This window comes from Anomalospiza imberbis, chromosome 6 (assembly GCF_031753505.1).
Source record: "Anomalospiza imberbis isolate Cuckoo-Finch-1a 21T00152 chromosome 6, ASM3175350v1, whole genome shotgun sequence".
NCBI lineage: Eukaryota > Metazoa > Chordata > Aves > Passeriformes > Viduidae > Anomalospiza > Anomalospiza imberbis.
Window position 1 is genome coordinate 10,298,496 of NC_089686.1, and position 19,979 is coordinate 10,318,474.

The window sequence follows — 19,979 nt, forward strand, 5'->3', positions numbered from 1 at the left end:
TTCAGGTCTCCTCCCATTGGATTGAGGTTTCCAGGTTTTCTTCTATTAAAGTTCATATTAGCTATGCTAAAGGCAGGATTTGAAAATGGATGTTGGCAAATCGTTGCCACATCCTTGGTGAAGATGTAATTGCACATACATTTCCTGCTTTACAGCAATTAGCAGGTGAGGAATGTGTCACCCAGACACGTCACTGAAGCCAGCTCTGTCCACCTGGAATAGCCCACCTACCAAACCACTTTGCTCTAGTGTGTCTCTCAAAATCAGCACATCAGTAAATCCTGTGGCCTTTAGTCCAGTGCTGTCATTTTTTAGTGGATTTTAGAGAGACGATCCAGGCTCAAAGGGAAGGAATTGCTGGCATTCTGGCTCCTTAACCCTTCCTTTCCAGGTCAGCAGTTCCCAAAGTTTCTCATCAGGCTCTAACAAAACATTCCTGCTGGTTTTTTTTCTCCCCATCATACTTGAGTCTGTGAGCTCTCTGGAAGTTTTGCCTTCCCCTGCAGAAAGGGCAGAGGTTCCCCAGGTGTTCCTGGGAACTCAGCACACCACAGGTGGCTCCTGCAGGAGCAGAGAAGGGAGTAATGCCTCAGACCACCCCCTGCTATTCCGTGGTTTGTTTCCTTTAATATTTTGCACTGCAAATTGCAAGTCTTTTGTCAAATGATGGAAGTGCCAGGTGGGATGGATGGGTAGGGAGCCAGAAGTGTGTGAGTGGATGTCTGAGCTCAGCCTGTGCCCAGTGTGGCGGCTGTTGGGCGCTGATGTGCTGGGGACAGAGATGATAGCAAACAGGGAAAGCTGGTTATGCCACAGCAGCTGTGCTCAGGATCCAGCTTTCCTAACTGTTCTGTAAAATTGATCTTATTTTTTAATCTTGGCTATCTGCTCTGCCTCCAAGGAGGGGCAGGCATCAGCATCAGCAGAGGTTGCATGATAAAGAAAGTTGAGCCACACTGACCTCAGAAAATTTTATTTGCTTAGTTTTTAGAAGTGCTATTTATCATATTGAACTAACACTGTTATCAGAAGACATTTGTGCAACCTCCTGAAACTACCTGGCTATGTGTAATATGCCACCTATAAATAAATGCCATTTTAAATGTCGAGTCATGTGGAAAGATAAATAAATTAGTTTCCTGGGCTCATTAGAGATGAAAGCTGAGGTTTTATAGCAGGATGAAGAGAATTGCACAATGTACTTCCATATGGCTTATGAAATGTGTATGAAAACCATTTTCTCCTACCCATGCTAATTATGATATATAAATAGATACTGTTTCCCTTTGGGCACTTACTTAGCTGGATTTTTTTTTTTTTTTAAGATCAGTGCAATCACTTGTATGATGCATTTCTGCAGGTTTTTAACAGATCTCTGAATCAAAATACATATTTTTTATAGCAATAAAATGACCTTTCACTAATTGGGAAAGAAAATGTTACCCAATAGGTGATAGTTGTCATGAGTGCTCAGCACAGTCAGAAGTCATTTTGGCATTTGCCTTTAAACTGTAGTTGAGATGAGTGTTTAAATAATAATTTTTTAACCCATGAGTCTATAAGAGTTTTGTGTAAATGTGCTTTAAGAAAGGAGAGGGTGATTTGTGCTGCCTGTGGCCAGGCTGCAGACTAAAATCAAAGCACTATTTTTCACTCAGGGCACAATTTTGCCACAGGACCTGTTGGCAGAGGACTCCTCTGAGTGTGTACCACTGGCCACTGCTAGTGAGCGGCCCACTGTTCTCAGTGGATGTCCTACAGGGGCATCAGCCATGCTTTTCCAGCCTGTCTATAGTCCAGCAAGACCCCCTACTTGGAACCAGTGCGTAATATTCACCAGAGCAGGCTGGGAGAAATGGCCCCTTGAAGGATGACATAGCTGTGGCAATACAGTAAACTGTTGCTTTGCTAGCATATTTGAATACTGTTTATTATAAACATGGCAAATTAGTATCTCTAACTGAGAAAAAATAAAATTGGATGCAAAAATACACTGGTGGTATATTGCATATACATATAAATACATTATATAGTTTGCATAGTCATCAGGCATCTTCCTTCCAGACTGACTTTCCACAGACTGATGCAAAAGTTGAAATAGAGAAGAACAGAAGGGAAAGGTCTCCAAATATACAGAGTGCTGTTTTGGCAAGTGATTAAGTTCCCAAAAAAAACCTGTTCTGTAAGAAACAAAACACAGTTTTGCAAGAGACCCATTTGTATTTTCACATCATATCTACCTCACAGCACAAGGGGAAAGAGCGAGCAAGAGAATGGTGACACGTACAGTGTGCTCAGTATGTACTGATGACATTTGAGACCAGTTCCACATCCCATTCAAAGCCTGCACTGTTAATGGGGTCTAGAAGTCCTCTCCTTGGTAAGGAGGACTTCAGTAGTATCCAAAGTGTTCTACCAGCTGCTGGCTTAGCCCACACAATCCATTGCAAAAGGCAGCTTGCAGTAATCCCTCTGTGCAGATGCACTGGATGGGGTCACTGACAGGGGCCCAGGTGCTCCCACCTCACAGAGGTGGAGGATGCACATGCTCTCCAGGGCCAATTCTCCACTGGAAATCCCAAGGCTCTGGGCAGTGCTGCTGCCCTGGGTTAGAGCCTGCAGCTGCTCCAAGGGGGCTGGCAGGAGCCCTGCCACAGCTGAGCTGCAGCTCCTCCTCACCAGGAACCTCGTGCCTCTCCCACCAGCCTAACACAGCTGCCCTGCCTGGCTCTGAGGAAGGTAGATGGATTGCAAGCATGCTCACATGGGACTTTTCCAACATCTCTGAATGTTGGTTTCAGTTTTTGTTTCCCTTCATTTCCTTAGAGGTTAAAAAGCTACCTAGGTGGTGCCTGCTTGGTCTGTGATGTGGCCTTTGTGGCACCCTGAGAGGTAGATGGAGTTCAGAGCACCAGGGCAGTGTCCAGGCAGAGAATGTGGTGGCACCAAGGAGACCTCAGAGGGAATCCATGACAGGTGGGAAGAGCAGCCTCGGTCTTTGTGGGCACTACACCTCCCATGGGTGCACACTGTGCCCAGCCCCACATGGAGGATGATGATTCCCACAGAGATGCTGAGCACCAGACTGGGACAAAGCACTTTCCATAGGAAGAGGTGGCAGTGTGTGCCATGCATTGCTCCAGGAGAAGGTCTCCATCCCCAGCTCACCCCACAGTCCAGCACAGGGCAGTGCCAAGGCATGCCTTGGTCTAGGACACATTTATGTTGGAGAAGAGCGGGGCCCTGGGCTGTGTGGATGCTGTGCTGTCTGCCAAGTAGCCCAGGATGCTCTTGAGTTCACTGCGTGACAAATTGGCTTTGATGTGCAGGAATGCTTCCAGGTGCCTCTTGCTGTGGAAGAGAAATGGGCAGGTGTTATTTCCTCCCACAAACCTTCACATGTCAGGGCCACTGCACCAGGATATGGCTCCCACCCTGTGGCATGAGCTGACGTCCCCTGTGGGTGCCAGCTCAGCATCTGGCAGTCCTACACAAGACCCTTTGGATGTTTGGGGTAGGGAAGGGAATCTCCAAGGTAAAGGAGAAAATCAGGCCAGAATTTGAAATATATCAATAGGCTTTTATTCATATCTTCCTTTGCTTTCTGATAGGACTGGGATTGCCACAGCCTGGAAGGAAGCCCCCACCCAGGTTTTTAGGCTCAGGCTAGATGAACCTCACCTATATTCATATTTGACTGCTTCCTGGCTCAATTAAAATTCTTTATGAGTGTTAGCAAATCTGTTTCAGCATCTCTTACCGGATATCTGGGTATGTTGTGGCGAGTGTTGCAACTTCAATTTTAATAGCACCTAAATCCTGAAGTCGGATTATTTCAGCCAGTTTGGGGAGTGCTGAATTCAGCCATGTGGCTTGAGATCCCTGTGAGAAGAAAAAGTGGTTAGCAGGACATCATGGGGGTGCAAACCGCCCCCCACCCCAGGAGCTGCTTCCTGGTAAATGGAAAAGACACATCAGTGATTTTAGGTGCCTCATTGTTTTCAGTGCTGTTTCTGCTTGAGGCAGCCTTGGAAAAACTCGATTAGCTTTTTGATGGTTTTTAATCCTCTCAAACAAGTGGTGTGTGGTTTGCCATAAGACTAAGACTTCCACATCCACCTCAGCAGATTCTGTCTGCTCATTTCCTTTTCTTTGGGTTTCTGCACTGCCTGGTGTGTGTACCAAGGTCTGATGGGCCAGGTAAGTCCCTGCCATGTGCTGCTCTGCCCCAGCTCCAAACACAGCCCTGCCTTTAGCATCTCCAGGTATCACCAAAATTGGGTAGAAGCCCCAACTAGAGCTTTTTCCTGACCATTGGAATTTCCAAGGTGCAGCTGCCTGATCTCCTACCCACTCTATGTGAAACTGAGATTTGTTCCTTCTCCAGTTAAACATGCATGGGGTGATGGAGGACAGGTTTTGGCTTAGCTGTTAGCTTTTTTTGCAGGCAAAATTAGAGGCATGGAAGGAGGGAGATGATCTCAAAGGACAGAGAGGGGTGTTCCAGCTGTGGCTCTTGTGGGGAAATTCCTTGCATACCACAGACCCCACACTGCCTGCTTTAGCCCTTGGCTGACCTATTAGCTGCAGCGTGGGGGAAATCAAGGGTGAGAGGAAACCTGTTAGCTTGCCCGTGTGGCAACAGAGGCATTTATTCTGTAGGCTCCCCTTTATGAAGACTTTTGAAAGACCCGGTCTGGATATTGTCATTGGTCTGAACTCCACGCCCCCTCGGGATCTGGCCAGTGAAATGCTTGCACCTTCATACGAGATCTGACTGGGAAGAAGCCCTTGTCGGTCAATTCCGGGGCTTGGCAGCAAGCTATCCGGTGACAGAAACCCAGACTCCATGGAAGCTGTACTGAAACCGGAAAAGAGTATCTAAGTCTTTTGACCCTATGAATATAAACCTTCAAAAGGGAACTGCCCATGGGACAAAGGAGGATAAAATCATGTCTCTCCATGCAGGGAGGGGCAGGCTGCTGACAGGGGAGCCTTTCTGCCTACAGGAACTTAAGAGACCTCTTTCTGCCTAAGGTCCTGCCTTCCAGGAGATTAAGCTGAGTTGTAAAGGTTAACAAAGGTTCCCAGAATTACTTTCCTGTTTTTCAGTGTGTCTGTGCCCTGTGACACGTTCATGGCAAGCACTCACGTACATTGCTGGTGCAGAAGGCTTCCAGGTCAGCAGCATTCTTGGAGATGTGTTGGGCCAGAGTTTGCTGCTGTGCTGGAGTTTTCAGGCTGACCTTCCTCTTCAGCAGCCTCACAATGTACTCTTTAACCAAACGGGCATGGATCTTCTCAACAATAGCCTGTTGAGAAGGAGAGGAGGGAATCATCATCCATCCCTCTTTTGCTTGGGGACATAACAAACCATGTGTGTGGATGGAGGACAAAACCATCCTGGGTGCTGTGAGACATGCTGCACCAACGCCTGCTGCGGATTACACAGCAGGAACAGCCCTGCTTGCCAGCCTCCCAAGACTGGTTACAACACATCCTAGATGCTGAGAATTTCTTTGTGCTCTAGTAAGAATGGGAATTTCCAAATGTTGTTTCCTTCTGGGAAGAGTTTAAAGTGCAGAAAAGATCTCCATGTGCTAGAGGATTAACCGTATTCCAGAGAAACAGGAATTCATGCTGCTCTTCCTGTTCTTCTCTCTAACACATAAAACATCATGATTTGTCTCAGCTACTAAAAAGACAAAGACAGGAAATCAAATATTATCTGATATGATGATATTTCATATATAGTCCAGCACCAGTGAGGATGTGGTTCTGGCTCAGTTCTCTGGGATTTGTCCCATTTGCATCCACCTCCTCCAGTCCTTAAGGCAATCAAAGGAGCAATGAGACTGAACCATGCAACTGCATCTGTGTTTCAAGATTGCTAAACCGAAGCTGTAATTAAAGCCACATGTTGGGTGGTCTCTAAAGCACTTTCTCTGTATCAGGGGTGGTTTGTTCTGCAAACAGTGCAGCAGAGCTGCAGGAATCTGCTTCTGTCAGAGAAGGGTAAGATTTATGTGCCTAATCTGGGTAAACAGCATGCTTATGGCAACCCTGCCTGAGAGGCTTCCTGATGCCAGGCCAGCTCACCAGAGGTCAAGGCAGCTCAAGCCACAGAGGATCAGAGCTAAAAATGCAGCCCCAGCACCCCAGAATCCCTCCAATATTTCTCTTGGACTTACATGGTAAAACGGGTCCTTTAAGGTCTGGAAGTCTGAAATATGTTTGCTGGTGGTTTTAATGATCTGATTCATAATTTCACTGCTGGAGTCCCACTTATTCTCCGTAAACTTCTTGTACATTGGCTGGAAAAATGGAAAACCTGCTAAGTTACCTCAAACAAATTCTATGCATGTGTATTTGTCATTTCTACATGTAGAGTATCTCATGTGGTGAGAGCGTGGTGTGTAGTCTGTGCAGGGGTGTGTGGTGATGCCTTACAGGGACAGGGGAACAAGAGGCTGTGTCCCCTTCTTGGTTCCTCATGGTGAAGAAGACACCAAGGGCTTGAAAGGTTCATATTAGAGATGTTTTTATTATTTCTGCTTTTTTTTCCTCACTGTCTTGTCTGATCAAAGAATTATGGAACCATCATGGGAAAAATGAATCTTTATGAGATGTTTTCAATCATAATTCTTCTCAGCCACAGTAAATAAATAGGAAAATGAAAAAAATTGTTCCCCTGTTCTCTTGTGCCTTCCAAAAGGCTCTACAGAGAAAGCAGGAGAGATTGTGGCTGAACATTCCTGCCTCCTACGCTTCCTTTTCCTCCACCAAAATTGCTTAACTTGAAAAGATTGTGTTATATATATATATAAACAAACAAAAGGAAAAAAAAAAAAAAAGGAAGCCAAAAGTACAGAAATGCCCTTCAGGTCACCTTTATGGGGAAGCCAAAAGCTGCATAATTGCAGTTTATGCCATTAGCGATGGCTTCCTACAGTGTATAGAGCAAACAGCTGCAGGTCGAGACTCTCCTGCTGCAGCCGTTGTCTCAGATGCCATCAGCAGGTTTTATGTTCACCTGCACAGTCATGCCTACGTCACTGCACCCATTTTGCCTGCAGGCTTGAGGACCAGCTCAAGGAGAGCTTTGTGGGCGTTTCAGCAGCAGTGTGGGTTAATGCCCTGTCCCTGATCCTGTCCCTTCTGAACGTGGCTGATTTGAATCAGAGAGGATGTGGGGCACAGATACGGTACCTTCAGCTGGGCAAAGAGCTGTTGAAGCAGCACATCAAAGCCGCTGTTTTCAATATCAGCCAGAGTGCTGAGGATATCAGCTTTACTGTCGTCCTTTTCTGCCACGTATTTCTCTGTGTATTCTCTGCAAGAAAATACCAGCCAGGTCAGAACAGTCTATCCTCAGAGGAGAGAGAGAGAAATTCAGAGGTCTCCAAACCTTCTGCAGGCAGATGTTTATACCTCTTCTCACTCTGGAGTACCTCCCCTCTATACATTGCCTGCAGAGGAAGGAGTAAAGCCTTTTCTTTTGGACCCTTACCTAAAATTCCAACAGTTGTTAATATTTGCAATCAGTATAGGCTTGTAGTAGCTGTGCTTCTTGCTTTTCTCCTTGAAGTCTTCAAAGGCATCCCTGTAGCTGGAGGGGAGATGGGAAGAGGAAAGGTGGCTGAGTGACTGCCCAGGTGCTGTGGCAGCCCCACTACCCACAGCCCCTCCCCACCTCACCTCCTCAGGAAGGCTGGCAGCTCCTTCAGCAGCCGACGGGACAGCTCCTCGCCCACAGCCTTGCTGATGTCCTCAGCTCGCTTCTGGCTACTGTAGATACTCTAACAAACAAACAAGATCAATTTTAAATGTTGCCTGCTCCAAAAAGACCAGGTTTGCTGGGTAAAAGAAGCTGCAGATCCTTTGCTGAGAGCTGCACCCAGCTCTCCTGCATCCCTCCCTGCATCTGATCCAGGGACCACACAGAGCAGCTATACGTAGCTGAGAGGTTCAAAAGGAGCATGAAAAAAATCTAGAAAACAGCTGAGAAAGTAGGCAATTTGACACTTGGTTTAGTTTCTTTTTTTTTTTCTTTTATTTTTTGAATGTTGCTAGATTGCATTTAAATAAACAATTTAATCACAACAACGTCAACATATGAGAGGTTTATTTTTTTTTAAATAAATTCAACTAATCCTCTGCAGCCAGAGGAGGGAACGAGGCAGCTCTGCCTGTGGCACTTTCCCTGGTAGGAAGAAACAGACTCCCCATTTCTCAATCAACTGAGCCTGTCTCCTGTCTCTCTGCTGCTGGTGATGCAGAAGAAATTGCACAGGAGAATGAAGGCAGTTTTTCTTCTTGTTTTGCTTGTAGAGGTGCTTGCCTCCCTCCCATGGTACACCAGGCCCAAGACAGACCATGGTTTTGAGCTTCCCTGTACCACTCACCTCTGCTACCACTCTACACAAGTGACTTGCCTTTTTCCTCTTCTGCACTGACCACAGTTGGTCTCAAATCCTAAACAGGTAAAGGATGCAATTGTTTATTTTTAATATAGCTCTGTATTACCTGGATAACAAATATTCCTAGCAGTTCACTCTGAAAATGCCCATTTAGCTTCTCTGGTTCCTTGTCTTCTTTCCATCTTTGGATTTCTTTATCTAAACATCTGCTCAGTGAATTTTTGACAGTAACCTTTAGGGAAGGAAGAACAATGGCATTTACTACAACATGGATGCAACAGCTCCTACCTTATGCAGGTTTTACTCATCCACCCACCTTTTACCTGGCTCAACACTTTTTCCTCAGCCCTGGCTGGGATATGAAGGCTCCTTGTTAGGAGATGCTTGACCCATGACTCCACAACAACAAGGACAACCCCTCACGATACCCACCTACACAATACTGAGTATTTTAAGGCAGGAGTGAAAATCCCATCACAGCTCTACGTCAGGGGGATCAGGAAGGCAGGGAGGGGAGCAGTGGGTAGGAAGGCTGCAGCAGCTACGTGTACCAGAGCCCAATTTCCCCCAGCCATGCACTGCTTGTGTGTCACACTCAGAGCTACCTGCTTTTGCAATCCTTTTTCATGAGCTCTTCTAATGCCACACAAGTGCAGGAGAGGGAAACAAAGTGCTCTCAGGCTTCCTCTGCTCTGACCCCTCTGTGCTGCAGTGAGGCTTTGAAAATGGTCTGTGCAGTGTCTGGCAGGTATTGCTGATCCCCCAGTGCCCTGTTCATGTGCTTTGCAGACCTCACACCACCTCTCCCATATGCAAACCATCACGGACTACATCTAAATTTGGAACTCATCTTCTCCTTTTCCAGGAATTCCAGCCCCAAATGCCAAAAGCATTAAGCTATGGGAGTACTGTAAAAGTGGCTTCTTTTTTCCATTAAGGGAAGGGTGATACAAAAACCAGAGCAACTTTCATTTTCTGCAGACCAGGCGATTCTCCATCTAAGAAACAAATTTGCCAAGACCAGATCTCTATGCTTTGTGCTCACCCAAGGTCTGCCACCTCTACAGAGACCAGGAATAATTCAAGATCTTTCAGAGATTCCTGTGAGAGGGACCATAAATCCCTCTGGAGATTTATCAGACAATTAGAAAGTTGCCAATAAAGATCTGTTGTTGGATTTTCCCCCTGTTGCTACCACATGATTTACAAGAAGAGAGCAGTTCTTTTCTCATTGCTCCCAGGGCTAAGCAGAAGTTTGCTCTGCAAGTCCCATCTAGCAGAAAGGTGACCTGTTCCCCAAAAACAAACAAAAGCTTTTTGCTTCTCCCTGGAAGGGTGTGTAGGGCGCGTGGTTCACTGGTGAAGAAGTGTGTGTGCAGGACAAGTCACAGCTTCTCTGAGGAGTCATATGGGAGCAGTGAAGGGAAGAAGAGGAATGTCTGAACCTTTCTTACCTCTTCACTGTCAAGATATTTATTTTCAAGCTCTTTGCTCAGACTTGAAGGCAAAAGGCTTCCAAGCTTAACTTTATCCAACTCCATGGCTAAAGCATGATCTTTTCTCATGTCTCTGGAATGAAAAAAACCAAACAATTGTATTTTCCAAGGGTAGTGTAATTAAAGACAGTTGTTGATGCAAATCGCTAACACTTTTTGAGGATATCAGTGAAAAAACAGATGGAGATGTACATTGTCCTTAGTCCAGACAGGACTTGGACACGCTGAATATGTGCCAGGGGTGAGACCTGTCAGGGTGGGACCACAAGCAACTCTGTGAATGGAGTCATGGTCTGTCAAACTCCTGTGTACCAGCCACTGTGCTCTGGTGGAGATGGGGGACCTGAAGCAAGCTGGGGAATATAGCCCCTGGACATGACCTCTCTCCATCCATATAGAGAAGCAAGCAGATGAAAAGCTGGTGTTTGATGGCTGGGAGGTGGTCCCTCAGCAGACACCCAGACATGGCCTCTGGGAACACTCCCAAAGCAGATGCTACCCTGGCCAACACTGTCCCCAGAGCTGCGCTGAGCCCTGTTCCACACAACTGCTCACTTCCAAACACAAGCTGGTTCAGACCTGAATATCCTGATCTAGAGCACAACACTGGCTGTGGAAAACTTCCGGGATCAACACTGAATCACTACACTCATCAGTGAAACATGAAACGGAAGAAGTGGAGCTGAACGACTTTGGAAGAGAAGAAACATTGCTGGTGTCTTTACTGGTTTCCACCTAAGAAGTGAAAGCCCTCAATTCTCCACCCAGTACTATTAGCCACAACAAGCAATATTTTCAGTTCAGTAACATACAGAGTTTATGGGGACCCTTGGCAGATGGTGTCTTCTTACAGGACTGCAGCCCTAGCTCTCCTAAAGGTGAGGAAAACATAGACTGTGGGTAACACTTAAGCAACATCCTCCATGCCCAGGATAATTGCATCTCAGGTTGTTCTATTTATTGTCTGCCCTCTGGTACAAAGGGCTGAAATTTCCAAATTTTCCAAGAGTGAGTCCAGGGCTGCAACTGGAATAGATATCAAGGCAATGAACCTGACCAATCTACCCCACAAATGAAGCCCTAAACATTTGTGTGTCTGTTGACCAGAAGCCGGAATGGTGAAACAACCCTTCATTTACAGACTAGCAGCCTTGAGTGTGTCCCTTCTGGCTGTTCTGGCCAGGACTGTAAATCAGCACATCATCAGTAACACCAGTAACTTAGCCAGGTGCTGGACTGCACCACAGTAATACTAACTCATAAATCAAGCAAATGCCTGGGTTTGCAGCCAATGAGCCTGTTTTGATTTCCAGGGGTAAACATGTATAAAAGCCCACTTACTTTGGATAAAAGTTGTGCACCCATGAGAGAATAAGGTAAATATCCTTGTCTTCCAGATGAGACTCAGCATTTTTCTTTGCCTGGGAGGCAAAATAATTGTGGTAGAGCTCTGCATATATGCTGAACACATTAAACTCAGGAGGATAAAGCTTGTTAATATACTTAGCAATCACTGTCAAATCTTCTTTCATTGTCTTTCCCATGTGCAGGAGGTTCTGGCCAACTACAGAGAGGTTCTCAGTTCTTGGAGTACGGCTTGTGTCTTTCATTCGAGCCTCTACCGACTCCTTTACTGTAGCCATCCAGAGCTCTTTCCATTTTCTAGGTCTAAATTGCATATTTTGGTCAGGTGGATTCTCTGACATGTAGTTCTGATCTTCCTTCTCCTGTTCTTTCAGAGCTTCCACTGCCTGCTGTAGCAGATCTGGGTTTGTTTTTGCAAGCAGCACAGAATCCTTCAGGGTGCTGAAGACTTTGTGCTTCAGAATTTCATAGACAGACTCAATGTCTTTCTGACTGGTGCTCAGTCCCTCCTCACTTTTGCTAGACAGGCTTTTCTCCAGGACAAATAGATGTTGAATGGCATCACAAAGCTTTTGCTCTCCAAGGAGATCCATTACTTGTTTGACTGGTGAAAAAAGAACAGCCTTTCTTTAACCAAGAGTGAAGATTTAGACTTCTGTTTTATAAAAAATTATGGCTCTGGCATTTAAAAAATGCTTATACTTCCAAAATGCTAGCTCTTGGGCTCCTACACCATATAGAAAGTATGTTTAATTCAAGATTAGATTATTTCTAGCTTGCCTTTAACCGGGGCAGTGGAAACTTGAATACCCGTCACCAGTGTGTTGCATACAGACAGCTATTCACAAGCCACCTATAATTGTTTCCAAAATTTAGCCTTGTGGAGTTAGTTATTGCTCATCCCTCTTCCCATTTAATATGACCTCAAGTCAGAAGCATGGCATTAGAAATAATGTAGACGGAAAGATGTAACTAAAGATGTGCTGAAGGAAATACCACATGGGTTTTCCAGAAATAGATTTTGCACAACCTGACCTGTGAAATTGTTTTGGAGGACACATTTAGCAAGCGAGACAAATACAACTGAACTATCTTATCTGAACTACAGCCAGTTACTTGAGACAGGGAAACCTGGGAAATTATTAGTTAAAATGGCAAAGTTATATCCCAAAATAAGATCTGTTAAGTGTGTAATGTTTCCATGGAGGACTCTTGGTGGAGAAAGCTTACATTATTCATGAAACTCATCTTACTTCATTTGTCCTTAAAGATTGTGGCACAAAAGCTGGGAGTGCCCTTTTGGCATCTGCTGATTGCACAAAGTTCAGAGACATGATCGAAACTGAGGGCTTGGTGTATTTTACAGGAACAATGGGATAACTTGAATAGTAAATGGGCTGAAATTTAATGGCACAAAACACAAGATACAATGCAATAGAACAAAAGTTACTTAGCAACAAATAGGATTTTCTGCTGCAAGCTGGATGTGAATCAGCTTGAGATGAAGGATGAAGAGAGACACCTGGAGAATTAGTAAAGCCTTACTGGGAGGTGGTAGTGAACATGTCAGTTACGACCCCAGGATGTATTCAGCGAGAAATATCCAGCTGAGATGGGAAAACAGGAATATATTGTACCACACATTGGTGGTGTCTCACCTGGAATATTTTCTGCAATTCTGGTTGCTTAAAAAAAAAAAAAAAAAAAAAAGACATTGGGGATGGGACAATGCAGCAGTAAAAACAAAAGTACAAAAGGCCTGTATTCAGCAGCAAATTCAAGGCCAAGAAGGAAAACCACCAGTTAGGGAAAGCATTTGACACATGGAGAAAGAGATGCCAATTAGACAGGTAAAGGCTGGTCTGGAAATAAATAGTTTGTCCTAAAACAACGAGACTTTGTAGGAGGAGATGGAGGAACAGAGCTGAGAGTTACACCTTGGTTTCTCATCCACCCACTGTTCTCAGTGCCCCCATGGGAAGTAGAAATAAGTTTTGTTTTGGACAGAAAACCTGCAAATAGACAGCTCCTCAAGGACTGTGCCCTTGGTACTAAAAGACTAGGACTTGAGGTCATGTCTCCCTCAGCCCAATTTTCCCCAGGCTTCTTGGAAAAGTCACTTCAATCTATCAGTACCTTTGTTTCCCTAGGGGACAATTCCTCCCTCATACAGCCCCTCTAGAGGTAACTATGGCCCATGAAGTGGTGCAAGGAGGATGGAGGAGCACTTACCACTGGGTGGCTTGGTCTTTTTAACTATTTTAAATGCACTTTTAAGCATTCCCTTTATTCCTTTGTTCCCCTTCTCAGGGCTGTCCCCGGCAGAGATGCAACTCTCATTGCTCGTGATGGAAGAGGCACGTGAAGCTCTGCAGGCTGCCTCTGGCTTTTCTCTCATCTTCTCCTGGTGCCTGGACCAGATCTCATCTGCAGAAGGTTCAGGACAGGCAGGGACTTGCTCAGCTACTGATGGTGAAGAGTTTTCAAATGGCCTTTTTGCATCAATGCAACCCTCTGATCCACTGCGCATTCCAAAAGGACCACTTTGGAAAAAAGGTAACATTTTCATCATTTTCCTTCTAGCCTGTAAACTTCAGGAAAAAACAAAAGGATCAGATTACAACAGTTTGGAAGAAAAATACCATGGAGAAGGTAGCAAGCGTGGCAAGGCGTATGTATGGGCAACATGGAGAATGTTACACATCTGGTGTGAGCACAGGAGAATTCCTGAGCAACACCATCTCAGCTAATGCAGAGAAGGGAAGCAGCTCTCTGGTCTAAATCAGAGAAAAATCAAAGAGCCGTTTTGAGGGTGATTCAGATGTCCTGATTTGAGACCTTGAGCTTGTCAGGCTCTCCCATGGGATGCTGTGTGACTATGGACATGGGCATGGATGGGCACATGAGTGATGTGGGTAGGATAAGTGTCCTGTGTCTTCAAAGTAACCACAAAACTCTCATACTCTTACATGGCATTGGGATCGATTCCCCCCCTTACTCAGGGCCTTTTCTTCCTGATCTGTGCTCAAGGTAAGTGGGAACAAGGCACAAGGATCAGGGTAGTTTAGCCTGGTTTAAACAGACATGATCCTGCCAGAGTCCTGCATTACCTCCAACACTCTTACACTACAAATAACTAACAACAGAAGTTTGTTCTTGTTACAACTTCTTCTCAGAATTCATATTTAGAATTATGTTCCTCTATAATACAATAGATTGCAAAATATTTATTTACATAACTATGGCCATTTGTACAATGATTATAATTGTGCAATTATTGTAAATAAATAGTCACTCATAGTTTCCAATCCTCATTCTAATAATGATTTATTTAAAGTGACTTTCTAGGACACTGAAGCACATCTGTATGAAGAACTCTTAGGCAAGTTTTGGTTTACTTGTACTGAGTAATGGCAGAAAAATTAAACTTCAAATAGAATTTGGTTTCAGTTATACAGCTACAATGTGGTGATCTTCAAATACCTTTGTTAAGTTTATAATGTTGGTATGTGTCATGCTGATACAAAATTTGATACTTATTTCTGGGAAAACTAGTTGGAAGACTGTGGCTTTTCATTCTAATTATGTTTCCTCCTGCTGGCTTCTGGCAGCTTGGAGAGCTTTGAAGCGTCAAGTTAGTGGTAGCAGCTGACTTATACAGAGAGCAGTGAGAGCCTGGCTTTGCTGAGAGCTTTCCTTCTCCCTGCTTTGGATGCCAGGGCATGTTCAGGATTAGTAATGCTATTACCTTCTAAACACAACAAATATGAAAATTCATTTGGGAAGGAGTTCTCCTTGCATGAGCAAGCAAAGGGGGCCTGAGCACCAGAGCCCAGCTGACAGGAGTTACAGAATAGTCTAAGCTGGAAAGGACCCAGAAGGATCACCAATTCCAACTCTGACATGAATGACTCATACAGGGATTGAAGCCACAACCAAAGGCATTATTAGCACCATATTCTTAACTAAGTGAGCTAATCCCAGGTTACCCAGCAGCTGTACCATGGCTGAAACTCTGCACCTACATCTCCCCAGCACATGTACTGAGGAGGGGAGGTGGACGGAAACTCCCTGCAGTTCACTTCAGCTATGCTAGTCAGGATGCCCCACTAGAATCCAGAAAGCAGTGGAAAAGAGCTCCTTTTTGTTACATTTCCTCTACAAAAATACCCAGAAAAACAACCAACCAACCCAAAAAAATCATGGCAACAGGCATGCTTTGTTGCCTAATTTTTGTAGAGCTCTTTTCGTAACCTGCATTTCCCAACACAACACTGTGTTTAGATTAATTCTGCCAAATCCCTTCCTTTCTGTTTGTTCAAGCACAGACTCGGACTCATCTGAGTACTCCCTCTCTCTCCTGTAATTTCCAACAAAGCATTATTTGGTTTCTTTTTGTTTGTTTTCTAACCAAAGAAAGTTAGAAACCTCTCCCCTTCCAAAAGGCTAAGGTCTTTCATTTTGATGAATGATGATCATAAAGGTGGACTTCGAAGTTTCAGTTCTTCTTCAATGCCAAGAAAAATGCAATAGATCTTTGAAAAGCATTGAAGTGACACTACACATACAAAAGTCCATAAGGGAATGATTAAGCTGGTTAAAAGCTGAGTTTTTAATATCTGTCAGAACTTTGTTGTGGTAGTGCTCAAAAAAAAACCAGCCTCAAGCACCTAGGTAAGGTTGTCAGTGCAAAAGCTGCCATGCTCTCACATTTGGCCAGCTTGAACCCTTGCCCAGTGATTACCATATGCCACTGCTGGTTGGCCTGTGTTTGTACCTGCAGCAAGAAAACCCAGTAAACCCCAGCTCCCACTTCTGCCTTGAAATGCAGCCCCAGTCTTAATGTCAAGGGGTACCAAACACTCCCTGTTCATCTCTTCTCATTATTGTTAGATAACCAAGATCTTTCTTACTGTAAGAAATGCTTTTAAGAAACTTACAGAAAAAAATGCCAACACTTTCTACAAGAAATACTCAGTTAAAAGGAGGTGGTCCTGGTTACATCTGGGGGGCACAGGCAGGAGATACTGTGCTAGTACTGCACCTCCTGCCTCTGTCAGCATGTGCTCCTGCCCAACGCAGCAGACACCAGGAGATACTGTGCTAGTACTACACCTCCTGCCTCTGTCAGCATGTGCTCCTGCCCAACGCAGCAGACAGAACATGCCAGGAGCTTGGCTTTGGCTTGGAGGCTGCTCCTCTATGCCTGTGCTCTTCTTACAAATCAAAGCCTGCTAAATCTCCAGCAGGCTTCTAATTTCTTTAGCAGGAGAAATGCTAAATCATTTCCCAGGACCCAAATTCAAGTTTTGGGAAATGTAATGATTTGAGGTCAAGAGTTGACATTGTTCCCAAGCCAGTATTATTACTAATTTAATGTTATCTTTGTAATCCTTATTATTGTTATGTAGCAACATGGTTGTGCCAGGGGAGCCTTTAGCTCCAATTATTTCTGACACAGCATATTCAGCTTTTGATTTCGAACCAGAAGAGCAGCACGGATCACAGAGCACCCTCTGCCACTGTTCAGGTGCCCTGCAGCACTAGGACTGTGGTGCTGTGACTGCTGGTATAGCTGTAGTGGGATACAGCAAGCTCTCTGCTGGGCACAGTGCCTACCTCTGAGTTAGAGCTTTTCTGGGGTGGGCAGCAAGGGCAAGGGAAACACTTGGAGCAGAGTCAAGACACAGAAGGACCGAGCCCAGACTCTGGGCACAGTGGCTTCTCATTTTCTCATTTTTCTCCTCAAAGGAAATGGCTTTCATGCAGAATGATCTCATTGGTCAGGGGTAGCTCATGGTGTGCCAGAGAGCACTCAGGGGAAGAGATTTATTAATTATCCCTATTCTCAATTTTTTTGCTGAACTTTTTCTTGACTTCTTTTTCCTGAGCTACTGCCAGTATTAACAAGCATTTGTTTGGATTTTTGGTCCTCTCCAGCCTGCTTACATCCTAGGTCATGAGGATTTATATCTCATTTTAGTGTATATCTCTCACTCTCCCGCAGCCTCTCAGAAATCCAGAGTTATCTAGCAAAGTTATCTATCTGCCCACACAAGAGAATTGCACTGGGCCAAGCCATCTTTGAAACAGTAGAGCAGTGCAGGCAGTTTGAGTTTGGTGTACCTCAGACCATGTGCTAACACCTAAACAAACTGCTAATTCATCAAAGCAAAGAGTCCACAGAGATGCCAGACCCAATCTCTGCAAGTTGGGAGACCTCCTATGAGGTGAGGGTTTTTTTCTACCGTTTTTGTTATCTGGGTTAAGTACTGAATGGAGACGCCACGAGTCTAGGGGCTCCCACGTGGGAAATCACAGTCCATAGAAAAGCTGGGCCACCCAGAGCCTCACCTTGACCCTTTACTGTGCTGCTCACATCCATAGTCCTATCTGCAGACCCCTGTCAGACACCCACCACCCAATATGTGCTCCTGTAGCATCCTGATGGTGGCCAAGTTCTGCTCCTAACAGGGAGCTGAGGGAAAACAAAACTTGTCTCCAGTAAAGAAGCCAAGGCAGGAGCAGAACCTCCCCGGAGGACTCAATCCACGTGCCTCAGCATCACCAGGCACCCCTATAGGGCTGGAGGTGATTAGGAATGCAAGAGACTCAGGGGAATGGCAGAGCAGGCAGAGGACCTCAGGGCATCTCACCTGGCATGAGAGAGATGCTTTAAGCTAGCATAAAACCATGTGTAGATACAGCTGTGCAGTCATTTCCAAATGAGAATCTGATTTCCCTAAACTACTGACACACACGTGAAAACCATCCAGTAAACCATCATTTCCTGTTGTTAGTGAGAATCTTTCAAAGAGAGAAGGAGAAAATTCTATATATACACTGTTATTGGGAAAAAACAGGGACAATGCATGGTAATACCCTCATTTTTTCTTCTTGCTTCAAATCTGAGCGGCATAATTTTGAAATGTTGCTGCTGAAAGAGCAACCAGCTGCTGCTATCTAGAGTTTTGTTTTCTTAATACAGTTCCAAAGCCAAATCCTTCTTTAAGGCCTGGAGTTTGCAAAGTTCTCTGCTACAGCTAACAGCAACTGAGAAGATAAACAAATTCCCTGGGAGCTTCTCTCGGCACTTTCAAATTCTTTGGCTTTCCAGGCATCTTTTCATAGAGAGGGTGAATGAAGCTAACCCAAACCTGAGCTCTCTGCTCTCTTGTGATTTGCTTTATCAGAGCTGGAAAGCCTCAAAGTCCCTTGGTGGGGGCAGGTAGCTGACACTTTGGAGAGTGAGTGTTTCTTCAAGTTTTCTGCTCTGAACTTGGGTGCCAAAGTGAGGCACCATGGCTTATAGATCAGCCATATGCTCCAGTCACAGAAAGTCTCTTCCTCACTTTGCAACAACCTCAAAAAGAAATTCTGCATTGAACACACCAAGGATCCTAACCCCAGGGCTGAATTTTCAATTTGTGCTGAGCAGCTGATGCCGTGGATATGGGGCTGCTGCACAAAGACAGGAGGGAATTTCTAGAGGCTTTTTTTCAGTGCTCTGGGAAAAGGCAAGTCCTAGGAGCTGTGGGACATCCCTGGCTAGGAAAAAGCAGTCACAAAAGGGCAAACATGGCAATACAGAAATGTGCCAACTTGGCACAGTGACCCTGGCAGGGTGCAAGTCATAGGGGCTGCCGGGGCCATCCAGGGTCCAGGCTCTGAAATGGTGTTTTTTCAGCAGAGCCAAACTGAGTGAATCACAATCCAATTACTTTCCTGTGGTCTGGGAGAAAACCACTTCCTTTAAATAGAGACAAAGAGGAGAGGGCAGAAGTGCCATGCTGGATCTGGGTTTAGGATGCTTTGGTGCTCAAAACCTACATCTGGATTTTGGGAAAGGTATTGGAAGGCGGAGGGGTAGGAAGGAGGTGAACGGTTTACAGTAGTCACTGCTTGAGCCTGTACCCTGAAATTTAGGGGAAAAGAAGCACAAATCACACGCATCTGTCACAATGGAATTACCAGGCACATATCCTTGCGGTGCCCAGCCCTGGGATATGCCTGGAGCTGCTGTCCTGCCAGCGGTCCGATTTATTCCCCATTCTGATAATTTCAAGGTGGGGCTGAAACCTGTCCCTGTGCCCGGCAACCCACCCTTCAGCATACGCCCGTCGTTCCCCACTCTGGGACCCAGCAGAGAGCCCCCGAGCTCCGCAGCAAGTGAGCCCGGAGCGGGGCAGCGGCTCGGGAGAAGCGGGAGACGGCGGCCCGAGGGGAAGGGGAAAGAGCCGAGACTGACGGACTTACTCTGCGGCGGCTCCCGGGCGGCGGGGCTGGACGCGGGCCAGCGGCACTGGCACTGTCACCGGCACTGTCAAAGGGTCTGTGCCCGGGGCGGGGGCAGCCCGGCTATAAGGGGAGGAAAGCGGGGGCGGGACCCGGCTGCTGGGAAACTCCAGTTGCACCTCCCCTCGAGAGAAGGGAACCGAGAAATCCCCTTGGCGGGGAAGGCGGCCGGCGGCGGAGTGCCTGGTCCCGGGGGTCGGTCGCTGCGGAGGAGCTGAGCCCCGGCGCCCTGTCCCGACAGACCCCTGAACGCGGCACCCTGGGCTCACTGCCCGAGGGCTTGGCTGTGTGATGTGTCCCATTGCGGGCTTGGAAACGCGCCGTCAGGGAGAGAACAGGTGCCTCCAAAAATGCCATGTGGTCATCTCTGAGTGTGCAAACAGCCTGGGAAATGAGGAAAGGG

General features: G+C 45.8%; 1 protein-coding gene across 2 annotated transcripts; it reads right to left on the reverse strand.

The window, feature by feature from the left end:
• Positions 1 to 1,904: 1,904 nt before the first annotated feature.
• LOC137475230 (tumor necrosis factor alpha-induced protein 2-like) lies at positions 1,905 to 19,657 on the reverse strand. 2 transcript variants are annotated; one of them, XM_068192311.1, is made up of 12 exons: positions 19,534 to 19,657; positions 13,514 to 13,860; positions 11,258 to 11,885; positions 9,875 to 9,989; positions 8,527 to 8,652; positions 7,699 to 7,799; positions 7,511 to 7,609; positions 7,210 to 7,333; positions 6,192 to 6,314; positions 5,157 to 5,312; positions 3,761 to 3,882; positions 1,905 to 3,351 (listed from the first exon to the last, which is right to left on the reverse strand). In XM_068192311.1, exons 2-12 carry the CDS (start codon positions 13,851 to 13,853, stop codon positions 3,210 to 3,212), a joined length of 2,076 nt encoding a protein of 691 aa, XP_068048412.1. In that variant the 5' UTR covers positions 13,854 to 13,860; positions 19,534 to 19,657; the 3' UTR covers positions 1,905 to 3,209. The 2 variants fall into 2 exon arrangements, with proteins under 2 accessions (XP_068048412.1, XP_068048413.1); XM_068192312.1 differs by having other exon boundaries at positions 13,514 to 13,865; positions 19,538 to 19,555.
• Positions 19,658 to 19,979: the final 322 nt, after the last annotated feature.